Genomic DNA, 17,181 nt, shown 5'->3' on the forward strand with positions numbered 1-17,181 from the left:
TTTCAAGCAGGTGGAGCTTCCCGTTTGGCTGTGGTCGGTCTAGAGGGGCGCCGTACTCTCAGTCCCTGTGGGTCCTTGTGACTCAGAGTGTGGCCCTCCTCCCAGCTTCTGCGTCCCCTGCCGGCGTGTGAGCGTTTCAGTCCTAGAGTCAGAATGTGCCCATAGCAGGATGCCCAGGTGGCGCCTGTGAACACCGTTTGAAGAGCGCGGCTCTAGCTCCCCACCTCGTTCTCAGCCAACTGGGCATTTAACCCTGTGAGCAAGTACGGAATTGAATGCTGTGAACTCAGGATTGGATGCTGTGAACTCGGGATTAGATGCTGTGAACTCGGGATTGGATGTCTGAACTCGCTGCACTTCTGTCTGTGTCCTGACCCCCATCTAAGCACTCTTTCCCTCCTGCCCTCTTGCCTGAGCTCCTCCACCTTTCTCCCCCGCCCCTGCCTCTCGGTGTATATCTGCACTCAGGTCAGTCCCTGCAGGCAGCGGGCACATCCTAACTCCTCCTGGGCTTCAGCTCTCTGCCTCCCCGCTCTCTCTCCTCTCCTTCACGGCTGAGCTTCTTGAAAGGGCAGGTAGTGGGCTTCCTTTTTTAAAAAAATATATATATATTTATTTATTTAATTGGTTGCGTTGGGTCTTAGTTGCAGCAGGTGGGCTCCTTAGTTGCGGCTCAAGGGCCCCTTAGTTGTGGTGTGCATGTGGGATCTAGTTCCTGGACCAGGTATTGAACCCGGGCCCCCTGCATTGGGAGCGAAGAGTATTAACCACTGCACCACCAGGGAAGTCCCAGGGCAGGTGTCCGTAATGTTATTGATTGCCTTTTTTTCTCAGCCTACTTCATTGTAACTTTTGTTTCCTACCTTTGTCATTAGAACTTTTCTTACCGAAGTGATTTGATGACCCCACCCCCACCCCCAACCAGCGCACAAATCTCACGAGCGCTTTCTTTACTCTTCGCTGATCCCACTGTATCATTTGACACTGTGGGTCTCTCCCCTTGAAGCCCTTTCCTTTTTTGGCTTCTGTGATACTTGACCCCAGTTCAGCCTCTTACTCCTCTGCCTGCTCCTTTGTCCTCTGGCTCCTGGTGCTGGCATTTCCTGGGCGGCTTCCTCTCCCCCCCCACGGTTCCTCACGCCTGACCTGATGGCTCCAGCTCTGGCCTTGGTCGTTAACTTCTTTTGTTGTCTGATGACATCACCTTTCACCTAATCGTGGAATCCAGGTAGCCTGGAGGCTGTTGCATGTCATCCTCTGTTCTCCCTGACCCACCTCAGGAATCTCCACGGCCTGGCTGTTCTGGTTATGCTTTCACACTTGTCACAGTTGTGTGTGCGTTACCCTCTGACCGAGCACTTCTAGAACTTTACCTACATAAAATAACCAGAAAGTGTGCAGCAGTGCTTATTGGAGCATTTTGTCCTCATGCCGTGTTGGGAATGAATTAAGTTGTAGTACATTCATACTATGCAGCTTGTGTTTAAAAAAAGAATGACAGTATTTTGTGGGTTCTAGCATTTTAAAATGACCATAAAAAATCGTGTGAGTGAAGCAAGTCAAATTATAGAACAGTATGTTTGTAATCTAATTTTTAAATAAAATTGTGTGTATGTATAATTTGATATGGATGATATAGAATCATATATATTTGTACATCCTGTATAATCATATATAGTACGTATAATATATACTACATCCCTGTGACGTTTTGTGTTTGTGTAGAGGCTTATATGGGCGTAGCAAGAGGTATAAAAGGAACTACACCAGTATGTCATTATTACATTAATGTATGTATTAATATGTGACGGTTTGTACGTTTATATGTATAGGCTTCTAAGGACAAAGCGAGGGGGAATAATGTAAGGGAATTTTGATTTATTTTTATTTTGCCTATTTTTATAAGCATAATTCCATCATCTAAAATTTCTGAGAAGAAATTATAGTTTTATCCCCGTGTGGTCTTCTCTCTGTAGCTGTGCTCCGTAGCATCGCGTTAGATGTCATTGGCGTATTCCTGTCAGCGTGGCCTTTTATTTCTCGCTATATTAAATTGTAGCTGTGCTTTTTGGGGTGAGGGGGGGCAAGACTATAAGAGAACGTTTGTGGGAAAAACATACCCGTTGTGTAGTGGAAAAATTGCAGGTAATTTTGTAGATGCCTGCTCCGTCCTCTTCATCCGCTTTGCCTCCGTCTGCGCTCGGGTCCCCATTGCGTCCCACCTCAGTGACCTCTGGGTCGGTTGGTTGATCGAGGGCCTGCTGTGTGCCGGGCACAGGGCTGAGCTGGAGACGGACAGGCAAGGAAGCTGCGGTGTCTTCAGGCCTTCGGTCCATTTAGGGAGACGCGCGGATGCTGGCCTGGCGTGGGCGACGGGGAGAGTATATGCCCGAGGGGGCCCTCGGCCCGACCTGGGCATTCGTGGCGGGTGCCATAGAAGACCGCTACGCAGGCTGAGACTTGGGTGGAGGCGGGACTCGGCCCGGCGACGGCACCTGGGAGGGGCGTCCCCGGCGCAGGGGGAATGGCGTGGAGGCGGAGGGACCGGAGCAGCAGCACCGCACGCGGTAGACGGTCACAGGCAGCTTTAGTGGCCTGCGCGGGGGGCCTGGGCAGGGCCAGGGGCCCCCTCGGGAGCTCAGGCCTTTCCCGGCCGCGGACACGAAGCCCCCGAGGCTGTCACGCAGAAGGGGTTGTAGGTCTCTTTGGTGACGGCGTGGTGGGGCAGATGAGTGGATTTTAGGGTTCGAGCACAGAGGCAGGAGCTCGATTTGGAGGCTGCTAAAGCTCCGATGGGAGAGCCTAACCTAAGCAGAAACAGCATTTGCAGGCGTGGGGAGGAGGCCTGGGTTCAGCAGGGATTCTGGAGCCTTGGGAGGGGAGGCTGTGCAGGGACGGGGAGGCCTCCAGGGTGACTCTCGGGGGTCCTGCTTCGTTCTTGCCTGCTGTGCACACCTGAGTCCATCGCCTTCTCCTGAGTGCCCGTGCCCGGTCTGTGCAGTGTGTTTCCCTCCTCCGTGTGGCTCTGCTGTGGCCTCAGCAAGCAACGTGGACGTCACTGGCTCTGCGAGGTTCCGAGGGTGGGGCTCTGGGGGGCCACCCCGCTGCTCCGGGATGGCCCGCGGGGTCACACGGGCCCCGCTGACATCCTGCCTTGTTAGTGGAGTGACTTTGGGTTATTACTTGTGTTCTCTGAGCCTCAGTTTTTCTCATTGGTAAAATGGGCATAAAATGCCTGGCTGTTTCGGGTTGTAGTAAGAAGTGAACGCAGATGTTTATAAAGTTCCTGGGGCTTACTCTTCTCTTCTCTTCCTTCCACAGATTTATCACAGAATCCCCAACTCCGACCCATGTTCTACTAAAACGAGGCAGATCATCTCCACGGTCAGGACGCAGAGCCTTCCCAACTGTCAGCTCCTCTCCCGGAGCCACTGCTCACCCATTTACCTGTCATTGTTCATGCTCCTGGCGGCGCTGAGTTGGCAGTACCTGAGCGCCCTGTCCCAGGTCACAGAGGAGTACGCGCAGACCGGAGAGCCCTGACTGGGCTGGGCCGGGAGACCAAACACCCTGGGGAGCGGGCTGACCTTCTCTGCAGGGATGGATGTGGGCTTCCCCCCTTTTTCCCTCCTGCTTTAATCCCTCAAAGAACTCTGTGGACCTGGACCTTTAGAAACCGTGACATGTGGTGAAGGTAGGATGAAAGGGAAAGGACGCTTCAGCCTCGGCCGCCTGTGTTCACCTGTGCCCACCTGGGCGGGGTGCCTGAGGGCTGAGCGTCCTCTGCTGTGGGTCAGTCAGGGCTGCTTCGGGCCTGCAGAGAGATCATACTTAATGTGAAGACGGGCTAGAGTTATGACTAAATGCATTTAATTTGAAGCAGCCTTTGAATACCTACCCTAGCAGAGTGAAGTGCATTTTCTTTCTGCCCTGTTCTCTCCTTTTGTTTTCTTCAGTGGACTTGGGCGCGGTAGATGCGAGCGTTTAGAGCTCTAGGAGTACTCCTGCGTCTCCTGAGGGACGCACACCGTCCTCTGCGCGTGAAGGCCAGGAAGTGACTCCTGGGTGCGGTTAGCGTCACCTCCTCGTTTACAGGGGGTTTAGGTTCAGGGTTGCCTTTGGTCCTATCGCAGCAGGTTGGTTTCCAGCTAAGGCTGACGTTTTTGAGATTTTTATAATAAAGAACTGAACTACTCGGCATTTGTCAAGGGCAGTTCACTGGCAGCCTGGATGCGCGTGGCAGGTACGGAACTCCAGGTTGGAGTCACTGGTTGAGGGACGGTGGCCACTGCTGCCACCGGGAAGCAGGGGCCCAGCCTCCCCACCCTGCGCTCTGCCTGCTGGGAAGGGAGCAAGGGCGGCACCTCCGCCAGCCTGCTCTACTTTTAGCTAATGCTCTTAGCTGCATTCAGAAGTTTTATTGCATTCGGAGGGTATTTTCAGCTTCGGGGTTTTTTTCTGTTTGTTTCTCAAGGAAGGCAGAAGAGGTTTCCAGGTGATTGGCTTGAAAGCCAAGTGGCACTTAGCCCAGTCCCCCCCAGCACGGTGGCCCACCTCCCTCCTCCCCCAGCCTCACCGAGGTGTGCGCTGTGCCCACCCAGTGTGACTCCCTGAGAGTCTCAGCTCAGAGGGGGTGTTTGGAAAAAGCCCCTCGGGCCGAGCATCCCTGTCGCAGGGCGTACAGTACCGTCCCGAAGCCGTGCTCTTGGCGTGTAGTGTATGGTCAGTCCTCTTTTGTTGCAGCTCTCTGCGTTGTGGCTTAGGCACTGAAGGAGCTGTTCCAGCAATAACGTTGGGTTTGCACTGTGACACACGTACCCACACCGGTTCTCCTCGTGTGGGCTGCTGCTGCCGTCTGACCATGGACTCTGTTGGTTCATTTGAGACTCAGTCCTGGATGAACCAGTCACCACATTGAAGCCAAAGTCACTTACCACTTAGAGCACAGCTCTAAGCCAGACTCAGCAGTGAGTAATTTAAGCATCAAAACTTGGTTTGCGATTCCAAGGTAAGTGTTAAGATTTGTGTGTTGAAAATCTATTAGTTCTGCTGCAGTTCACGTAGGACACGGGACAACCCGGCAGAGTGAGTCTTGGTTTGAGGTGGATGTGTTGGAAGCTTCTCTCCTGGCTCAGCCGTGGGCTGTGGGACTATCTGAGCTTCTCTGGTGGTTTGTATGATCTTTTAGGTCCCTCCCAGCTGTAAAGCTTATAAAGGTCTTAGCTCGCATGCCCACTCCTTTGGAAGAACATTTTCTTCTAAATGTTTTCTCTACTGCAGTTGCCAGATAATACAGGATACCCAGTTAAACCTGAATTTCAGATAAACTAGTTTTTTAGTGTAATTATGTCCCCAATACTGCACAGGACATATTTATACTAAAAAATGACTTCTTAAATTCAAATCTGATTTGGCATCCTGTATTTTTATTTGCCGAATCTGGCAACCCCACCATCTACTCCACACTTTCAAGGCAAGTAATTAAATGTACAGCATCCCTGGCGTAGTCTACGTGACTCCTACTTACAGTGGGAGATCTTAAGTTTTCCTCAGAGGAATATCTGACCCATCTGAATCCAGGGCTTTAAATCAAGAAACTGAGCAGAGCCTAACCCCATTTGGGGAACTTTCTGGAGCCCTAGCTGAGGGCTGCACACCCCCACCCCCACCCCCTGCCCTGGGAAACAACTACCTGGAAGCCCCACTCTTCTACCTACTGAGCCCCTTCTCTGCGGCCGGGGGGGGTAGGGGCAGGAGGGGGGGTGGCTACACATTTGTTATTTAACAGGCATTCTAGGTTATTCTTTTCTTAAAAATTTATTTTTGGCTGCATTGGGTCTTCGTTGCTGCGTGTGGGCTTCTCATTGCGGTGGCTTCTCGTGGGGCATGGGCTCTAGAGAGAGCGCAAGCTCAGTAGCTGTGGCGTACGGGCTTAGTTGCTCCACCGGATGTGGGATTTTCCCGGACCAGGGCTCGAACCCGTGCCCCCTGCATTGGCAGGCGCATTCTTAACCACCAGGGAAGCCCTAGGTTATTCTTAGCTTTGGAAACAGAGCTCTAAGGCTGGTTCTTAAACTTCAGTGAACTGCTTGAAGGTTCCAGATTGCTAGGACCATGCTTTCTCAGTGGATCTGGGGAGGTGCCCCTACACCTGCATTTTTAACAAGTTCCCTGGTGACACAAATGCTGCCGGTCAGGAGACCAGCTTGGGGACCACTGCTCTAAGGCGTTCCTCAAACCATAGTGAACATGAGTCACCTGGAGTCTGGTTAACTACAGATGCAGATTCAGGTCTGGCCCCAAATCGTGCACTTCTGGCAAGAACCTCGGAGACGGCAATGCTGCTGGTCCGTGGACCACTCCTGAGGCTCCAAAGTTCAGTTTCTGATGCCTATTAAAGGAACAGGAAAGGTTGGACTACCTTTGCTCACCCTTCTACATCTGAACAAAAATACGTACGCCCTTCTCCATGTAAAGAACGAAAAGGCACTGTCATCTTGTTTGGAGGCACCCAAGAAAAACTTAACCATCTACTGAGCTGAGCTGAGGCAATGAGGTGACGGTAGTGGGGTAGTGTGTTTACTGAAGTAGTGACATCAGTCCCAATAGTAAACATTGCTTTCTGTTTTCTAACAAAGACTCCTTAGGCCAAGCACGAAGATGCCCCGAGGTCCAGTTCGGTTCACTTAGTGCATCTCTGCTGGCGTCCAGGTGAGGATGGAGGTGCAGGTGGGTAGGTGGTGGGAATGGGAGAAAGTAGTAAACAAACTCAGTTTGGGAGTGGGTAGAAAATGTTAGAACTTCACTGAGCTTATGAATGCATCCTAGTTGAAATTGTACAGAGAGCGCAATGATGAATTTGTAGCTTTAAGCCTTGGTAAGCATTCTGTTAAGTGCTATGAGTTTCACCAGTTTTCCCGGCAGTGATGTTCGCCACGTGTTTCAGAGTGTATATCCTCATTTCTGGGGCACATCAGAAGCTAAACCTCCTGTGCTTCTGGGAAGAGCTGGTCCCACTCCCAGTTGTGGAAGGAAAATGACTTGAGGTATTGACAGGCGGGGGTGCAGGCAGAGGTGGAGATTTTAAGTCTCCCGTTCCCTCGAGAACTAGGGTCCTCCCGTTGTGTACGGGTAATTAGGATGATGCAAAGCCAGCAATTCTTAACAAGCGTCCCAAGAGACAGGAGCTCATAACACTGCACACGGGCTCTGCCCCGACCCGGGAAGCTGGTCTTCCAGTGGGACTGGTTACACCACCAGTACACCACACCTGCAGGAACGCTCAGGTCGCTGCTGGTGTGCGGTTGGTAAAATAAAAAGAGATAAGAACTTACCTCTCTAATTAAGCAGGCACAGAGCTCATCGAGGTTTCGGGCAGTGTGGGGTGGTAGATTTATAGAAAAGGGTTGATGAGAATGACAGGAAAGTAAGAAGAGAGGAGGTGCTGTGGTTTGAAAGTATGGCTGCAGCAGTGAAGTTAAAAAATTAGTTATTTATTTTGTTCCACTCAAGCCAGGCAAGATATCCCTGGTTGGAGGTTCAAGGGCACCCAGATCCATGGGAACACGATTCCTTCTGGGGGAGAAGGAGAGACAGCAGCTAAAAGTCTACAGACAGTGACAAACAATCTTCGAGATGCCACCAGAACGCAGACTTCACATTGAAGGAGAGGCATTTTATTGGCAGTCATTCCTTTCTTTGTTATATTAACAGGGTGAAGCAGTGATTTTAAACCGGTAAAAGCTGGCTTCTCCCCAGACTAGTTTCACTGTGGGATCAGAGGGCGGCAGGTCAGAGAAATCTCAACCACTGACCGAGTCTGAAGGAGACAATCTGTACAACTAGTACAGCTCTTCCAACTAGTAGACTCTCACTCACATGATCAGCCGAGGAGCGCAAAAGAGAAAACCTAAGAATCATGCCAAGGACAAGACCAGAGAGGGTTAGCAGCGCTGCAAACCTCGACAGACGCAGGGGCCCTGGGAGACCGTGGCTTGCTCCAAAGGGCTGCCCCACTCTCTCTCTCTTCTCAACCTATTCCGGATCTAGAAAGCCGCCTGCTTGGGTGGGAATCCATCTAGCTAGGAGAGCTCTGCTTTCCACCCCTTTGGGAAACTACAAACCCTTCAGGTCTGTCTTGCTCCCTGGTGACGCAGAGGCGGGGGCAGCAGGCACTACACACAGCTGGTCTGCGGGAGAGGCTCGCTCTGCTTCGGCGGAGGCTTACGTGCCTCAGCGCTTGTGTCATGACAGCAGTCTGTCCAATGGGCTGGCCTTGGCTGCGTCTCCTTGGAAGACGGTGGGGATGGCAGACGTGAGGCTTGGCCTGACCCAGTCCTTCAGGCCCTGGCTAAAAACCCTTGTATCTCATCCTAACTCAAAGAATAAAAGACATTCCTACCGCCCCCCCACCCCCAATCTCATCCCCGGGTCGAATGGCGGTATTTAGGGAAAAACTTGCCCCAGGGCCGGTGGACAGGCCCACGGGAGGTTACATCATCTAGTACTGGCGAGTGCATGGGATTCCAGCCACAATTTCCGATTCGATTCCACAGTGATCCTCTCCTCTGAGGATTTTAAAGAAGCCTAGAGAGCAGAAGACGCCTTTAGAGTGTGCTTGGCTTTTGACCTTGGGCGACATACCCAGACCCACCCCTGGAAGATGGGGAAGTGGAAGTCACAAACCAGCCCCGGAGCTGTCACCAGCCGGCCCACACGGTGCTCTGCCAGCTTCCGGTCACCCCGCGGCCCCGCTCCGCATCCGGCCCCTGCAGCTGGTGCCGTGGGGACCCGGGCCGAGCACACACCCTCTCGGGATCAGAGGCGGCCCTGGTGGAAGCCCCGGCTCCCCGCACCTGCGCAGCCGGTGGAGCAGGACGACAAGACGCCCGCTGTGCCCTGGCTCACGGGGCCCTACCCTTAGCAGGAAGGGGCTGCACTCACCATTGTCACCCCAGTCGGTGTTCCAGGAGTTGCCGACCAGCCAGTAGGGGGTGCCGTTCTCCACTCCCCAGCCCAGGATGCGGATGGCGTGGCCTCCCATCATCTCTCCCGTGACGTGCTGGTACACCCCTGGGAAAGGAGAAAGCGGTCAGACCGAGATGGGGCCGCCTCCTCTGCCACAGCACCCCTCCAGCTCGCTGGCCACCCCGAGCAGGACGGATGGGGCCGGAGGGAAGGACGGGCCCTGGTGTTCCCACAGCATTTGGGAATTGCTTATTTTTGAAAGCCTAACACACTCGAATATAGGGGGTAAATATTAAGATGGAGGCCAATCAAATGTGCTTGTTGGTTGCCTTTAAAACTAAAGCTGTAAATTCTAATAAAAATACCAACAGTTAACTGTGTTACATACGGGGACTCCATGGAACGATGTGTCGAAAGGGTTCCGTGGCTTAGTTTTAAACTGCTGCTCTGGGGCACACCCTGCTCAGGTGCTGTGAGAGGGGGGCTGGGCTGGCAGCTGCCAGTGCTGACGAGCCAGGAAGATGCTGGCTAAGGTGCTCTGAGGACCCCCAGGCTACCGCCTCACTGGTGAATCACTTCCTCAACCCGGAAATGCGTCCTCTCATATGATACTGGTGGAGACTGTGTTAAGAACTGCCAACTTTCTCATTTTGTTCTTGCCAGGCACCTGGGTTGTTTTCCTATGAGGCTGGAGAGCTCTGGAGTTTTCGATCTAGCAGCATATAAGATGAGACAGAAGCCCTCCCTCAGCACAGGCTGTGCGTCTGGAGCGGGGGATGTCTAAGACAGCTCTCAGGCGGGGGCCGCCCTGTCCCTGACCGTCTGAGTCCCTACAGCAAGATGCCCCCTCTTTCCTCATCCACTGGTTGCTGGGCATGGCGCTTAGGGCTCTGCCAAGACAGAGATGAAGGAGGCCACTCAGTGGTAGGAAACCTGCCGCTACAACGTGAGTGCGATGAGGATGCAATGGAGGCCGATGCTGGCGGGGATGGAAAGGCTGGCCCTTCCGCGAGGAGTAGGAATTGGCCATACGGGAAACCTCTGGAGATGCCAGGGGGAGCCAGAGGACAGGGCGGGCAGGAAGCTGCCGAGAGCTCCACCACCAGCCAAGCGGCCGCCAGGGGCCTGCGGCACCGCCTCCCCCTGGAGGCCCGCCTCCTGCCCAGGAGGTGCCACCAGCCAGGAACCCAGACCTCCCTCCCCTGCCAGCTGCCACCAGCGGTCGAGACACACCAGACTTGTACAGCAGGAAGTCCGAATACACGGAGAAGGCTCCCTCGACTGGGCCGTTTTTGTAGATCTCCGCCATGATCTCCTTCTCGCTACCGGAGACGCTGTAGGAACTGCATCCTGCAAAGGAACCGGCCAAGTGGGGCAGGGCGCCTCCCACAGAGGGTCGGATCAGTCACTCACCGATGCATGGGGCAAGCCCCGGTGCGCGTGTGCAATGAGCCTGAGGCCCTGGAAGCAGGGCAGGCGGCACCCAGAAGGATTCTAGGCCAGCCTACTCCCCCATGAAATGACGGCTTTGGTCTCTTCCTTCCAAGGCTGAAGGTCTAAGACACCATTCCCGAAGACTTCAGGGTGGAAACGGGCAGAGAATGCAGTGTGCTGCTCCCTCCCGTAAGATAGGCCCCATTCTGTGTTCCTGACCTAAGACCCCAAAGCCCTGGTCCTCCCTCCTTGGCTGCCCCCGGCCGGTGCGCTGGGGTCGCCCACCCCGCTTACCAAAGTGCTTGTCTTCTTTGTAAGACGGGGTGTAGCCAGGCTCACAGACCTTGCTGCACTTGGGGGTGTCGCCCTCCCCTGTGCACGGGGGCCGGGAGCCGTTCACGTGGTGCTCGCAGGGGGGGATGGAGTAGGGCCTGCAACCTGGAGGGCCAAAGAGAAGAATCGGGGTGACGGCTCGCGGGAGCAGAAGCTGCCCTCAAGTCTGCAGCACTGACGCTGTCCTCCTGCTGCTGCTAACGGCCATGCGCAAGGCTGCCTTGTCTTTCTACCCGGATTTTCAGCCCGGCATTCCTGCCCTTAACCTCTACTTTATAGGGCCACATGGGGGCTGAGGGCAAACACTCACCCACATGTGAGTTATAGAGGCCCCCGGACACCAGGCCTTTTTTCGTCCAGAAGTTCCAGGCTCCAGAGGGGAAGCCGCCGTTACAGCTGAGAAGAGAACCACCGGTGAAACTCATGGTGACATGGTTCTCGCTGCTCCCAGACCACAGCCCGGTGCACCGCCACCGCCTTCAGCCACTGGCCCAGCGGTTCTCCCAGATCCCCAAACGCCCCATTCATCCTCCCGATACTTCTTGCAGGGACTCGCCCAGGCCTGCCCACCAAGATCCCCCAGAAGACATAAGTACTTTCATAATCCCGTCCATACCAGGCTCTGTCTTCTGTCTAGACAGCATACGTTAGAATCCCCTGGGGCTCTTACAAAACACCAATGCCAGGGATTCCCATTTCACTGCTGTGGGGTGAGACCTGGGCACTTTTTTTTTTTTTTGAACTCCCAGGTATCGCTAATCCGCAGCCGCATCCGAGAGCCCCTGCTGCAGAAGCCAGGGATCTGGTTGCTAACGTGGCTTATCTGGGAGCCCACCACCCTTATTTACAGAGAAGGAGACAGGCCCCAGACCACTACACACTTCCTCACGCAGGAAAGGAGAACCAGCACGGCGAAAGCCAGAAGCTAAGCCACCTGGGCCAAGAACACGTGTCTGGCCTGGACCCACGGCCCACGCCCAGCTCTGCGTGGCCGGCCTGGCTTTCAACGCCCCGGGTCCCCGTCATGTCTCAGCAGAGGCGGCGTCCTGCCTGAGGGAGCAGCGCTCCCGCCCACAGGGAGCCCCCGGCCAGCGCCCACCCGCGGGTCTGCTGGGCAGCTCCGACTCACCCCTCCCCACACTCCTCTCCACAGCAGGTCAGCATGTCCTCGGCGGACACCTCCACGTTCACACGCCCATTGCTGCGGATGCAGAGCCGGTCAGAGATGGCTTCCACAGCCCCGAACGCCTGCAAGAACCGGCGCACTGAGCCCCATCCTGCACTGCAGGCCCTCCAGCCTCCACCCGGGGGGCGACGTCGGGCACCCCGCGCCTACCTGGTGGCTGGTCCCTCTCCAGGGCAGCAGAGGGGCCTGGTGCTCAAGCTGGGCATTAAAGCAAGAGACCAGTCCACCCCAAAGCTCTACCTGGGCATTCAATTCGCTGCTGAAACATGCGGTCTTTGGTTTCTGACATCAAAATATAGCTTGTACGAAGGACGAATACTGTATGATTCTACTTACATATGAGGTACCCAGAACTAGTTAAAATGGTGAGAGACCAAAAAAAAAAAAAGTCAGGGCTGGAGCACGCAGCTGTTAGCGTGACCGACTCCACCTTGGGCCCTTGCGGTTCCTCCCGTCCTTCTGGCCCTACCCAGGACCGCAGGGTGCAGGCAGTCACTTCTGTGCCATCGAAGGCTTTAGTATTTACGAGATTTTAAGAATCACTAGGACCTCGTAGCCTGTGTTCTGTTAGTCCCCAAACAATGATGAAAACCTTCACTGACATATTCCTGGTACTCATGAAACAGACCAGTAGGCCATTCATGAATCTCAAGAAGGTACTTCCCCTTTCCAAGCACCTACCTACCCCCCATACCCTGGGTGAGCTATGAAACTCTCCCGGGAGCTCCTCGCAGCGCAGAATGCGAGTGCGCGCGCTTCCGGACTGCCGTCCCAGCTCACACCCCTCATCCCGAGCCCACCCTGCGCGTGACCCTGGGATACACTGGGATTCACTGATTTAAAAAAGAAAAACCACAAGAGGCGGAAAGCATAGAGTGGACGTTGAGGGCTGGGGAGAGGGGAATGGGAGTTACAGTGTTTCGTGGGGACAGAGTCTCAGTTTTGCAGGATGAAGGGCTCTGTGGACGGAGGTGGTGATTCCTACACAGCAACCTGAGTGGACCCAACGCCACTGGGTGGTACATTTAATGATTAAGATGGTTAAATTTATGTCATGTGTATTTTACCCAAACAAACACAATGAAGGCCGCTCACTGATACAGATGGGATGCTTCTTCAAAGTTAATGGTATTTGCTGATGGCATGGGACAGTGTGTCAAACAGAAATAAAACCTGCTTCACAACCCATACGTGGGACACGCCCTGTACAGGGCATTCTGCACGTACTGATTCTTCTGCCTGGTCCTGCAATGATTCAGGACCTTAGGGACCCTTCTTGTTTTTATACTGGTGGAGACTGAGACTCGGGAACCTTCTGTGACTTGCCTAGTCACAGCCGGTCTAACCTCAACTCCCCCTGGTCTCTCCCACCGCAACCTGTCCCCTGGCCACAGCCCTCCCGGCGAGCAGGGGCCTCACCCAGCAGGAGCCACAGGAACCCTGGTCTCTGATCTCTCTGATGGTCGGGCAGTTTGGCCACTGTTCCCGGGCATCGAAGCTTTCAGGCAGAATCATGCCCTCAGCAAATGCAGCTCTGGAAAAAGGAAGGTCTCCATCACAAGCTGTCACCTTAGAACCCACTCTCCTATCCCCGCAAAGGCCAGCTGACTGCTGTCACCTAGAAGGGGAGAGGCACAAGGACATGCAAAGGAGGGTGTATGCAAGGGTGTCCCCTTGGAATTTTATTTATTTATTTAAACTTTTTTTTTTTTTTTGGCTGTGCTGTGTGGCTTGCAGGACCTTAGTTCCCTGACCAGGGATCAGACCCGGGCCCTCAGCAGTGAGAGCGCGGAGTCCTAACCACTGGACCGCCAGGGAAGTCCCCCCCCTTGGAATTTTATAAAACAAAATAGGTTCTACTGCTCCACGTAACTTACCATTCTGTACGTTTCTTTCTACACCTTTATGGATGTTTTTGAAGAGTTTTTGCCACAGGGTCCAGATAATTGTATCTCTTGCTTCCCCAACCCGACCCCGAATCAAACATCTGCCCAGGTTCATCATTTTTTCAATACCTTCGCAACTGTGTAATGGTCCCCGTAACGTAACTATCCTCACTGTTAGATTTTCCTAACACTTCCTTCAAGAGTAATATCTACATGAAAATAGGAACTGCAGACTTTTCCAGAAAAAAAGAAATATTAATGGCAGATCATATGGCTTTTCTTAGATTTTCCTTAAATTATTCAAGATTGGGTGCATTCAGATCTCGGAGACCCAGGCCCGGGGCCTTTCCCACTGCGGCTGGGACGCCTGGAGAAGCACCGCAGGGAACTCTGGCGTCGGTGGCCAGGCCCTGTACCTCAGGGGGCAGTGAGGCCTACGGACGCCAGGGAAGCCTTCCTGCCTCCCCCTTCCCTCTGTGCCAAGCGTCTCTGCTCCTGTGGCAGCGGTGCCGGTGTAGCTGTGCGTCCCCCCAGTAGTGGGCACTCACCTCTGGGGCAGCTTGGGCCCGCCCAGGAAGGTGCCACACAGCTTCTTCACGTAGCTCAGGTCCACGTTGTAGAAGTTGTGTCCAGCCTGGAAGACAGCCGCACCCATAGCAGTCACCCACCAACACGGGGCGGCGGGGGGTGGGGACGTTTCCAGAGAAACATGTGCATGTGTGGAGCATGCACACCACCCACACAAGCCCCGACAAGGCCGGGGGGTCCCCGCCACCTCTGCAGAGCAAGGGGGTTGGGGTACTGCTACAGAACAGATGTCTGTCCCCCCCAAAATTCATGTTGCAACCTAACCCCAGTGTGATGGTGTTAAGAAGTGGGGCCTTTGGAGGTGCTTAGGTCATGAGGGTGGAGCCCCCATGAATGGGATCAGTGCCCTTTTATAAGGAGACTCCAGAGAGCTAGCTTACCCCTCAGGATAAGTGAGGGCACAACAAGAAGTCAGCCACCTGCAGCCCGGAAGAGGGCCCCCACCAGAACCCGACCATGACAACACCCAGATCTTGGACCTCCAGCCTCCAGAACTGTAAGCAACACATTCCCGTTTACAAGCACTGATTTATGTGCTTTTGTTACAGTAGTCTGAATGGATTAAGACAGGTATCAGCAGAGCAGGTGGGGAGCAGCCCAGAGTGACCGCACGGGCAGCGGGCAGCTCTCAGACCAGTGGGTGTCTCCCCCAAGCTGTACCATTTGCTGACGTCACGAGAGACCCTCTACTGCCCTGAACGTGGCTTATTCCTCAACCCTCTGTTCCTGTAGCCTCGGACCTCAGGGCTGGGCAGGATCACAGACTCGGTGGTACTGACGGCTGTGACACCTACCACGGTGGGGTTACAGTGTCTACCCACCTGGTGGTGAACTCTTCCAGAGCTGGTTTACCCCCATGCTCCTCCACACACTCTCACAAACAGACAACACACACCAGGGAAGGGGACAGGGCAGTGCGCGTGGGCCTCAGCGGCCAGGCCTATGAATCAGATCAACTGTCCAGGACACACTGTCCCCTGGCCACAGCTGCAGCCCCTCCCTCGGGAGTCAAGAGTACACAGAAGGGCCCCAGCCCACCTTCCACGTAGTGTTTTGCTTGTTAACGAAGTTGACCAGCTCATCCGACAGAGCCGGGAAACGCACATTGCTCCAGGCACTGGTCAGCACCACCAGGCAGCTGAGTGTGGCCAAGAGCCGCCACATTTTGGAACCTGGATCCTAGAGTAACCTGGAAAGGAAAGGACACAAGACATCAGGATGCTTCTTCCCTCAGTTCAGGTGCTTGACACACACAAGGTGTCACCTCAGGTAGCACTGTTCTGGGGCCACAAACAACCCAGTGGTCAAAGGGATCCCGTTCTGTCCTGGCTCTACCATCTGCCCCCTGTGCTCCTCAGTTTCCTCTTCTGGAGCTGAGGTGTCAGCAGACAGCCTTCAAGCCTCGGTGCCCATGTGCTCTCAGGCCTTGTCTCAAAGTCCCAGCCCATGCCCATAGCATGCGGGACTGTGAAATGGACTCATGTTTGTGTCCCACGCCCCCAAATTCAAGTTGAAATCCTACCCCCCAAGGTGATGGTGTTAGGATGTGGGGCCTTTGGGGAATAATGAGGTCATGAGGGTGGAGCCCTCATGAATGGGATTAGTGCCCTTATTATGATAGAGATCCTACAGAGCTACCTGGCCCCTTCCTCCATGTGAGGACACAGGGGAAGTCTGACCAGGCAGGGGGTCCTCACTGGCCGATGCTGGCCCCTGATCTGGGGCTCCCAGTGTCCAGAACTGTGAGCAGTAAATTTGTTTGGAAGCCACCGTCCATAGCATTCTGTTGTAACGGCCTGAGTGGTTAAGAAAGACTGTGTGCTCCTCCTCCAGGTGGCTGGGAGCATGCATGAGAGAGAAAGCCAAGAAGGGGCTGTGCTGTGTGTGCAAGGCTCCCTCGGATGCCGGCAGGACACCATGTCACCCAGTCTCTAGAGCTGCTGCAGGGCCAGGGCAGGGCTCACAGTCTGAAAGGATGCTGGTCACTGCATGGTTTGCGGATCAACTATCTCGTGAGCTGTGAGGTCGGGGCCGAGGCCGCTCTGCTATCTCTCGGAACCCACCCCAGGGCCCAGGTGACAAGCAGTTCCAACAAGTCCATCCCAAACAAATGGACAAACCCAGACCTTCAGGCAAAGTTGAATCCAGTGCCCTCCCCACTATGGCCAACCTGCCTCTCCACGGGTTCCTGGAACAAGGTTTGTGACTTCTCCCAAGTTTGTGCTGCCAAGGAATAAACAGCCTTTCCCTGTGAGCACGTCTCAATGGAAGACCAGTGGGATAAGAAAAACGCAAGAGAAGAGAAATCTCATGAGCCACATTCTGGACACCAAACCAGCAAACACAAGCCAACCTCCAGCCCCGCATGTGCTGTCTCCAGAGCTGGGAAGCAGAGCTGGTTTGGCCGGTGGCACAGGTCTCCTGGGACCGTCCGCGGCTTTTCCAGTCAGCCAAGGGCTCCGCTTCCAGTTTCAGAGACAGGGCTCCCGAGAAGGGAAGCCATCCCATCGCCACCAAGGCCTTAGCTCTTGGACCGGCCTGCAGGCCAGGAGGCTGCCAACTTCCAGCTCAGCCTCTGAGGCACACTCTCAGGCAAGAAGCTCCGATGAGAGCAAGAAACGTGACCTGGGCGCCACAGCACCGCAGGGCCTCGCGAGATGCTCACTCGGCGAGCGAGAGTGTGAACGTGCGTGCGTGCGTGCTGGGACCTCTTGTCCCTGACCTCAGGGGCCGGCACAGCAGGGTCACTGGGTCACCTCCTCAGGTCACAGGTTTTTGTGAGGGGTA

The 17,181-nt window shown here is 54.5% G+C and overlaps 2 protein-coding genes across 13 annotated transcripts in view; one reads left to right on the forward strand and one right to left on the reverse strand.

Annotated features, from left to right (window-relative positions):
* Positions 1 to 4,195, forward strand: part of FDFT1 (farnesyl-diphosphate farnesyltransferase 1) — a 63,453-nt gene extending 59,258 nt beyond the window's left edge. For all 5 annotated transcript variants that reach the window (XM_059071041.2, XM_067040016.1, XM_067040017.1 and 2 more), the window contains one exon: positions 3,322 to 4,195. In XM_059071041.2, the coding sequence (XP_058927024.1) occupies positions 3,322 to 3,543 (222 nt within the window). In that variant the 3' untranslated portion in view covers positions 3,544 to 4,195. The remainder of the gene's footprint in view (positions 1 to 3,321) is intronic.
* Positions 4,196 to 7,472: 3,277 nt separating this feature from the next.
* The window catches only part of CTSB (cathepsin B), a 67,105-nt gene continuing 57,396 nt past the window's right edge, over positions 7,473 to 17,181 (reverse strand). For all 8 annotated transcript variants that reach the window (XM_067040022.1, XM_067040023.1, XM_067040024.1 and 5 more), the window contains 9 exons: positions 15,433 to 15,583; positions 14,355 to 14,440; positions 13,340 to 13,454; positions 11,864 to 11,982; positions 11,045 to 11,130; positions 10,696 to 10,839; positions 10,201 to 10,317; positions 8,944 to 9,072; positions 7,473 to 8,586 (listed from right to left, as the gene is read on the reverse strand). In XM_067040022.1, coding sequence (XP_066896123.1) covers positions 8,501 to 8,586; positions 8,944 to 9,072; positions 10,201 to 10,317; positions 10,696 to 10,839; positions 11,045 to 11,130; positions 11,864 to 11,982; positions 13,340 to 13,454; positions 14,355 to 14,440; positions 15,433 to 15,558 — 1,008 coding nt within the window. In that variant the 5' untranslated portion in view covers positions 15,559 to 15,583 and the 3' untranslated portion in view covers positions 7,473 to 8,500. The remainder of the gene's footprint in view (positions 8,587 to 8,943; positions 9,073 to 10,200; positions 10,318 to 10,695; positions 10,840 to 11,044; positions 11,131 to 11,863; positions 11,983 to 13,339; positions 13,455 to 14,354; positions 14,441 to 15,432; positions 15,584 to 17,181) is intronic.

Source organism: Kogia breviceps, chromosome 8 (genome assembly GCF_026419965.1).
Source record: "Kogia breviceps isolate mKogBre1 chromosome 8, mKogBre1 haplotype 1, whole genome shotgun sequence".
NCBI classification, from domain to species: Eukaryota; Metazoa; Chordata; class Mammalia; order Artiodactyla; family Physeteridae; genus Kogia; species Kogia breviceps.